General features: G+C 46.9%; 1 protein-coding gene across 1 annotated transcript in view; it reads left to right on the top strand.

Annotated features, from left to right (window-relative positions):
- Positions 1–3,613, top strand: part of RAB29 (RAB29, member RAS oncogene family) — a 3,897-nt gene extending 284 nt beyond the window's left edge. The window contains exons 2-4 of the mRNA XM_009707896.1: positions 1,363–1,544; positions 2,696–2,817; positions 3,496–3,613. Of these exons, the coding sequence (XP_009706198.1) occupies positions 1,383–1,544; positions 2,696–2,817; positions 3,496–3,613 (402 nt within the window). The 5' untranslated portion in view covers positions 1,363–1,382. The remainder of the gene's footprint in view (positions 1–1,362; positions 1,545–2,695; positions 2,818–3,495) is intronic.
- Positions 3,614–8,399: the final 4,786 nt, after the last annotated feature.

The following is an 8,399-nucleotide window of genomic DNA, read 5'->3' as shown; positions in this document are numbered from 1 at the left end:
AGGAATGCCTGATCCTTGCGCGGAGCAGCTCCACTGACCTCGCGCTGCTCTGGCTGCCAGGACCAGGACTGCGATCCGGCAGCTCGGTGACCTGTGCGGGCAGAGCCAGCGATCCCTCGGGAGCAGTCATGGCGAGGGGGGAGCGTTGGGTGCCCCTGAGGTGGTGGGGCTGGGTCGGGAGTGGGGCGTGCTCCGGGGGATGGTGTTGTATGTGACGAAGTGGAGCGAGGAGCGCCCGCTCCCCGGAGAGGCACAGAGAAGCGCGGGTCCCGAATGTCCCTAGCACCAGGAGACCGAGGACGGGTCGGTGCAGCAGCGTCTCTAAAATGGCACCTCTGGATCTACAGGGGTGAGGAAAACAGCGTTGTGGTTTCCCTCGGTTTCGCTGCTCAGATGCGTGCGTCTGGAATCCTTAAAAAGAAAACAGGAAGGAGAAGTTTGCAGCAAGAGGATTGCAGCAAGAAACTGATTTCAATTTCAGGCCCGAAAAGGCATTTAAGGTTTGGAAAGGAGCAGGGCCACGCTGGTCACGGTGCTCTTGCCGTGCCCCGAGCAGGAGGGGATGCACGCCCCGACAGTCCCTGTCCCCTCAGAGGTGTGCAGGGACAGTCGGGCGGCTTGGGGTAACTCGCGGGGCTCAGGTCTCGATGGCTCCAGAGCAAGAAGCCTGTTGGCCAGCTACGGGGCTGCATGGGAGCCCGCAGCGAAATCTCACCGCTGTCAGAAATACTGGTTTTCACCGTGCCACTGACGCGTGTGATGCAACGTGAGTGCTCTGTGATGTGGCCCCATCTACACGAGTACAATCCAACCATGCAGCAGCACAGTGGAGTCACTCTCTGGATGCAGTTTTGGTAGTACAGGCAGGCTGTAAGGTGTAAACACTAATAACAGCGTACGGGAGTTGTGATGCTTTCTGTTTAGTAGCGAATTTTTCTCTCCGGAGAACCTGGTCTGTAACGCTGTGCCGGCAGCAGCGCGTCAGCGCTGGTGGCTCGGTCCTGCCGGAGCTGGGAGGGCTGGTGGTGGCCAGGCACCCTGCTGCTGGCCGGATTCTGCTCGGCAGGAGGTGAGCATGTGGTCGGGGACACTAAATTTAAATTACTACACCGGGAGTAAGGCAAGTGTTTCTGGGACATCAGTCAGAATTAAGAGCTGCCCAGGTTGTTCCAGTTCTGTCGCTGCATTGCTGAGGTGCCCCAGGCAGGACGCATCTCAGTGCCTGTATGTGCTCGTTATTTAAGTGGAGATTGTTAGTGTCAGCTGAGAAAATGATGTACCACGATAAACATGTTATTTGCATGAACCAATCTAAAAATGGTAACTCTGCGGGGTAAATTTTTTTCCCTTTTGATCCTGAAGGGCAGGAACGCTTCACATCCATGACCCGGCTGTACTACAGGGAGGCGTCCGCCTGCGTTATCATGTTTGATGTCACCAACATCAGCACGTTCAGCAACAGCCAGAAGTGGAAGCAGGATTTGGACAGCAAGCTGATGCTGCCAGATGGGAACCCCGTGCCTTGCCTACTGCTGGCTAACAAAGTGAGCAGCTCGGCGCACCGTGTGTGTTTGTCTGTGTGCACGTGTGTGCACGGGAGTGCAAACTGGAAGGAGGCACCTTTAGCACTAAGCCTTGCCTAGAGTTGTCCCATAGCCTGTGGTCTTTTTAATCCTTTCCTTAACTCTCCTTGCATTTTCATTCTCTAGCAAGGATTCTCCCCCGTAACTAGGACACTGTAGGACTTACTGCGTGGATGGCTCTAAGGAGATGCTAACAGCTGCTCTGTCCTAGGATGCAGTGCCTTGTGCTGTGCTGTCGGAGCTCGAGCTCTGTAGCTCCTGAGTTATAAAGCCTTTTCTTTTTTGGTCTTCAACTTGCAGTAGCCTGGGAAGGTTGTGTAGGACGCTGCAGGTAAAGCTTCTGTTCAGAGCTGCCAGAGGGATGCCTAGGTTTCGTTTGGATGCAGTGTCAAGTTTCACCGCGTAGACTGGTTGCTGTCTTTTAATGATTTATTTTTCTTTCATTTAAAAACTACCTTTATGTTCTTCATATGCCAACGTTGGCTCAGCAGCCCTTTCCAGATTCAGTTTGAGACTTGCCTGGTTTGAGAACCTAAAACTGGAGATGACTCAAAAACGTGATGGGTGGGCAGGAAAGTGGCTTTTCTTCTCTGCTTCTGCACAAACAGTGCTTTCCCCCGATAGCTGTTTTAAGGTAACAGTTTTGCCTGCATTAAGGAAATCTGTGTGACTGTATGCACTGCGGTCAGGCCAATACGAGGTGTTTCGGGACAGGTTTTCTCACTGCCCCTTCGTACATCCCACTGGCATCAGCGTGGCTGCCCCAGCAGCACCACGCCGGTAACGCGTGTCCTTGCTGCTGAGGCCGGGCAAATTTTGGATCGGCGACAATGCTTTCTTGTCCTGTGCCGGACGAACCTCCGTTCCATGCGTGCTTGAGTGAGGTGTGTCAGTATCTCAGATGAGATAAATGTATTGCTGCTTGCAACATCCCGTGAAGAACCTTGCCCCGAGAACTCTCTATCGGCTTGCGATCTGGGAGGTGGGAAGGGCTGAGCTTACCTCCTGCCTGCCCGCCTGCACACAGGCAGCGAACGGCCGAGGGGGAGAATTCCCCTCCCGGCTTAAAAATTAAAAGGCCAAACTTAAAACGACTGATTCTTGTTTTACAGTGCGACCTTTCCCCATGGGCAGTGACAAGAGAAGAAGTGGATCGGTTCGGCAAAGAAAATGGCTTTTCTGGTTGGGTGGAGACATCTGTCAAGGAAAACAAGAATATCCATGAGTCCATGAGGTAGGCGCAGTGACTGGTGATACATCTGAGAGTTAATTCCCTCTTTCAGGCACAGCCGTCTTTGAGGTGAGGGGAGATGCTGTCAGTAAGTAACAAATAGCAGCAATAACACGCAAGTATATCTCCCAAAGGGAAACTGAATTCTGAAAGGTCAGAAGTTTTTCCCTCCTTGGTTAAGCTCTGCCATGCTTTTGGAAACGGAAATTCTTTGAACAATACCAGGGATGTTTTTTCATATGCTGGCCCCTACCAGGAGGATGGGACTTGTTCTGCAAAGATACTAGAAATTCCTTTGCGATGCGCCAGTCCTTTGATGGAGAACTTGGCCTTTTCCGAAAGGTATTAGACTGGGTATTCACACCTGATCTTGAGCTTGGGCAGTTGGTACCTAGGAAGCCTGTTGCTGCGTCCCAGTCCTAACCTGGCCCCAAGCTGAGGTGGTGTTGGTTATCCGGTCACTGCAGAGTCCTCTGATGCTGCCAGGTAATAGCAGCAACGCTGTTGTCAGTGCTATGAGGTTCCTCAACCTGATTGTTTAGTCACTAAAGGTCTGGAGTTTTGTGTCCTTCGAGAATGAACTGCCATTTCTTTTTTGTACTGCTGAAAAACCGGGTGGCCCCATGCTGCTTGTTTTAAAAAAAAAAAAACCAAACAAGCTCACTTATGTTTTTCTTCTAGAGTCCTGATTGAAAAGATGATGTCCTCATCCACTGGTGATGGAAGTTCCTCTGCTGCTGGGAGTGGGGATTATATTAACATAAAGGAGACAACCCCGCCAGGCTGGGCTTGCTGTTAGATGCACTGACCACACCATCTGCCTTGGGTCTAGCAGCAATGTCCTTTTATTATCATCGTCATCATCATTTTTTCCTAAACGGGCTGTCACGGGGGTTTGGGTTGGTTTTTTTACATGATTGTGAACTGTCTTCAGTTTAGTGCATATTTGTTCTCAGCAGAGCATTGCTACAAGGACTTGGAGTGAGGAGTGAGAAGATTCCTCCCTCTTCTGGTGTGGTAGCAACTGGGAGCTCTGCTGCTAGTCATGTAGCACGGTCTGTGTTCAAACACACGGATTAATTTTTTTTTTAAATTTTGAGCACTTCATCTTCTGACGTGTGATGGCCTGTCTCAGGCAGGGCGAAGGATGTTGAAGGTATATTTTTAATATTGTTGCACCTTTTATTCCCCACCGCCTGCACCCACCATACACAGAGGCACCAGTCCAGTGCGTTACAGCGACCCTCACTCGACGCACACAGAGTTCAAGCGGTCTCTCTGGGCCTGTGGACTCCCAGGGTGGGATTACAGCAAAGTCTTTGCTTCATGCTCTGGAACTGCATACCTCTGCTTTCGTGTCCCGGAGAGACCGACACACCCCATCGTTGCCACTAACCGTCCTTAGGAAGTGAAGCCAGATGTGGATTAGCATGGTGTCCCACGTAACCAGACCTGTAAAATTATCAGTGTGAATTTGGGAAATGGTGTAGCACAGCTTAGCACTGAAAGGAAAATTCCTAATTCCTGTTTCGATGGGCTAGCTGCTCGGCCATGCATCTGGCTGTGGTACTTAGCAGCGGAGACCTCAGATTTTTGCCAAGAATTGCCCAGTTGCCTTCTGTTCGTTCCTTCTCGCTCACCCTCTGTCTAGCACAATCTGACGTATTCTGCTCTGCTGCCACTTTATTAGGGCATGGAGAGCTGAAAGAGGAATAGGTTGTAAACTCCTTTGTACGACAGAACAACAGTCCTTTTCACTTTTAGAACACCCTGTATCCGACCATCTCAAATAGCTTTGCAATTGCTGATGAATTGCCTTCCCACAATTATTCTGTAGCGATGAGTGAAGTTGGTGGCAGGGATGGAGCAGGCGAGGCAGCTCTCTGAAAGCCCACCTGCGGCTTTTAGTGGTGCGAGGGGGAAGCAAAGGAGAAGACTTTGCAGGTCAAAAGGAAATGAAGGGAACCGCTCCCCGCTTGCCTTTTGGTGCCTGCTTTCCCTAGCATATCCCCAGGGACTCATTGTTGAGAACGGTTCTTGCCAACAACAACAAAAAATTGGTAAAAGCACGCTAGATAGTTATCTCAGGAGAGTTAATAGGAAACTCAGTCTGTAGGGCTGGAGTTACATCGCGCTGTATGCATTTTATGTAAGCATGCCATGCTATAGAATTGTCTTGCCCATGTTTTAGGTTAGGATTTGAACGAGTGGTCTTCAGTAACGTTTTTCCCTCCTCGAGTAGTTTAATTTTATAGTCAGGACTATAAATTGGTTTGTCCTGTTTTTTACTGCTTTTCTTTGGCAAAGTGTTCCTTCTGTCTGTCTTTTCGTGCTTTATATAATCTGTGGAGGGAGAAGGAGGTAAGAACAGGAACCGTTTGCCTTCACGAAGCGCAAAACATTCTGAGTTTTCATTCATTCTCTGGAGTGGAAAAGTAAACAGTAAGGGCTAAGAAATTTAGAACTAGTGTGGTGTTCTACTGTTTTAACTAAAAGTGAAAATGTCTGGTTTACAGGCGCTTAAATATACCCTTTTCTGCACCATTGAATTCACTGTAGGAACATGTAGAACTGGTTAGCAGCAAAATTGAACTGTCCTAAACAGTGTTTGAAAAAAAAAAAAGACAAAAAAATATTTTTTTTAATCCTGTAAATATTTCTAATTCTTTATAGAACGTGGAGGGAAGGGTCTAATTTTTTTAAAGGATCTGTCATGAAACCATGAAGATTCATGTGTTATTTATTGACGTCTGTATATTTCTCAAAGCATCTCAGCAAAGAGGTCAAGTGTTAGAGGTGTCCTTACAGATGGAGAGACTGAGGCACACAGTGGAGATCTCTGCCCAGGACCAACTAACTGCTCAAGTCAGCAGCAGCTGGGCACTGAAAGGACAATTCCTAATTCCCGTTTCGATGGGCTAGCTGCTAGGCCATGCATCTTGCAGGAAAGCATCTTTGTACCTTTCGCATGTCAGCTTGATACGTGCCAGTGCCTCTTTGGGGTCTGGACCACTTTTTCATAAGTGCCTCTCAGAGACAGAAGCCAACAGAAGATCTTTGAAGGTTTTCTTCTCTTATACATCATTTCTGTTCTGCCCAGTGGTTTCCGGTACCGGTGTGTGCCTTGGGGGTTTTTTTGTCCACGCTGCTTACTGCTTGTTAACATCTTAATAGACAGGGAAGACAAGTGTCAAAAAACAAGCCCACACAACAGAAACAGTCGTTGCTTCAGATCGGTGTAAAAACCCAACCAGACAGGAAAACGATTTTACTGTGCAGATGTGTGTGTTTTTTCAGAGCTTGCACTGCGGCACATAAGGCGCTTAAAAAAGCAAAACAAAACGAAACACACACCCCCCCCTTGGTTTAGTCCTGTAAAACAAACTGAGTCAGAAGCCCCACGTAACCATGCTCTTTGCTGGGCTAGGCAGTGTGGAAAGAACGGTTGCCTGTGAAATTGATTGTGCCCAGCTTGTGCTAGCTGAAATAATTCTGCATTTTTAAAACAACTGAAAGAGAAAAGCCAACTTGAGTGAAGCCATTTCTAAAAAATATTTTAAAGTTAAGTCTCATTCATGCAGACTGATAAAAATTTGAATCTTTCAAATGTGAATCAGAAAAGCCTTGCCTTTATTCTGATGAACTGTGCTTCACTGGTGTCTTCATCAGGAATGACCTGTTTTGAAAACGAAGGCGTTTGATTTTCTCTTCTGCACTGCCTACTTTGACTTTGTACTCTTTGTGTGCCTCCGGGCCAACTGTACCTGTTTCCCTCCCTTCTAGAATGTTTCTCTTTCCTGTAACTTTAATTGGTGGTCATGGGACTCAAAAACACGGTGTATTTTGTATGTTGATGAGAGCATATTATGTGTCCACATAGCTGCAAATTGTTACTGCAATAGAATTTGAAAGCACGAGGGCAGACTATAGTTTAGAAATAAGTGAACAATATCAAAATTTCCTCTTTTTTTTAACTGCTTGCAGTTACGCAGAAGTATTTTAGAGACAGGGTTCTGATTACTGTAACGTTGCAGTATTATCACGTTTATATAAAGAGAAGAAACTGCTGGGAGTTTTCTCCATATCAATCAGTAACTAACGCAGTATTGCAAAAGTTTGAAATAAAAATTTGACATTGCTCATGTAGTAGTAGTTGTTGTTTTCCTGTCTCAACGGTCCTAACAAATGGGTTCACAAGTTCAAACTAGGAACAGTCTTGCTGTCAATAACAGAGTTATGTATAAAGCGTACCCTGTGAGCTGCCCTGCGTTGCCAGCAAAACAATTTAGATCCTTTTCACTGAAATGTCTTGCTCTCTCAGTTACTGCGGTCTGATTGACCCCAAGTGGGATGTAAGCATGCAAAACTTTCACATCTGTGAGTCAGTCATAGTGGCTTTTAATCCAATATATCCAGCTAAGAGGAGAAAAGAATTCCTTGATGGTTTTTTTTTTGTTGTTAATACACCTTCCTCCTTATGGCTCATTAATTCACACAGTGTATTTTGGGGCTGGCTATGCAGGCAGGCAGTTGTTCTGAATGCCTCTCCTTCTTTCCTGATCAGCTTGATTTTCCTGAGTATTGACTTGCACGAGCGACAGGGCGCATCTGAATTGATCAGAAAAATGGCAGTAATTCCAAAGGAGACAAATTAAGCTCAAGCAGGCATTAAATGAACACAAAGTACTGCTATAATTAGGTAAACATTGGACTATATTTGTATTGTCAAACCAGTCTCCTCAGATAACCCAACGTATTAAAAAAAAAAGTTTTAAAGTACTGTTTTCAATAAAATGGAGGAATTAGTCTGTCTAAAGGTTCACGTGCAAAGCAAAAGTGACTTGCTATTGCAGAAGCTGCCATTTTAATGGACTGTGCAATACATTTTATTTTTCCATGGCAAAAGCAGCTCCTTTATTCTAAAAAAAATTAGTAATTTTGGGTTTGTAGCAAATTTGAAGAACCCAAAACGTTCCCTGGACTTTGCATAAGTTGTGCATGTTCTTGATATCTGCTGTCTAGTACAGGGAAAAGTGATGGTGGTAATGAAATCGGTACTGATAATAAAATCTACACCTGCTGAAATTTATTTTCAGCATTTCTTCGTAAGAAAAACGTTTCACACCGAATCTAGGGCTGATCCGTGTAACAAAAGAAAGTGATGTGCTGTAAAAATACGAAAGAATAGAGATTTATTACAAATCCCATGGCGCAACATAATTAATCTGGTATGGGGGCTCACTTCAGAGCATAGAAGTGCTCTCTTGAGTCGAGGTATTTGGAGTATGAGTGAGTGATGCAGTGAAGGCAGTGGCATTTCATGATGTCCGTGTGTCTCCGGAACCGCTCCAGGTGTTTGTGTTTCTGGCCGGTCCCGAGGCTTTACCCGTTTGTGTATTGCTCCCCGGTAGACACCTCTGAAGTCTCGCCGTGAATGGCGGCCCGTTTACATGACAAAGGGGCCGCGACAGGAGGCGCAGCGCTGGAATCGCCCTCTCGGGCCCTAACCTCCCTTCCTAAGCCGTGATAAGCACGGCGCACCTCGAGGGCACGGCAGGCCCACAGAGGCCCACGGCCAGACCCCA

This window comes from Cariama cristata, unplaced genomic scaffold, assembly GCF_000690535.1.
Source record: "Cariama cristata isolate BGI_N322 unplaced genomic scaffold, ASM69053v1 scaffold12309, whole genome shotgun sequence".
NCBI lineage: Eukaryota > Metazoa > Chordata > Aves > Cariamiformes > Cariamidae > Cariama > Cariama cristata.
The sequence above is the reverse complement of the archived record's forward strand: the minus strand, read 5'-3'. Positions and strand labels throughout refer to the sequence as shown.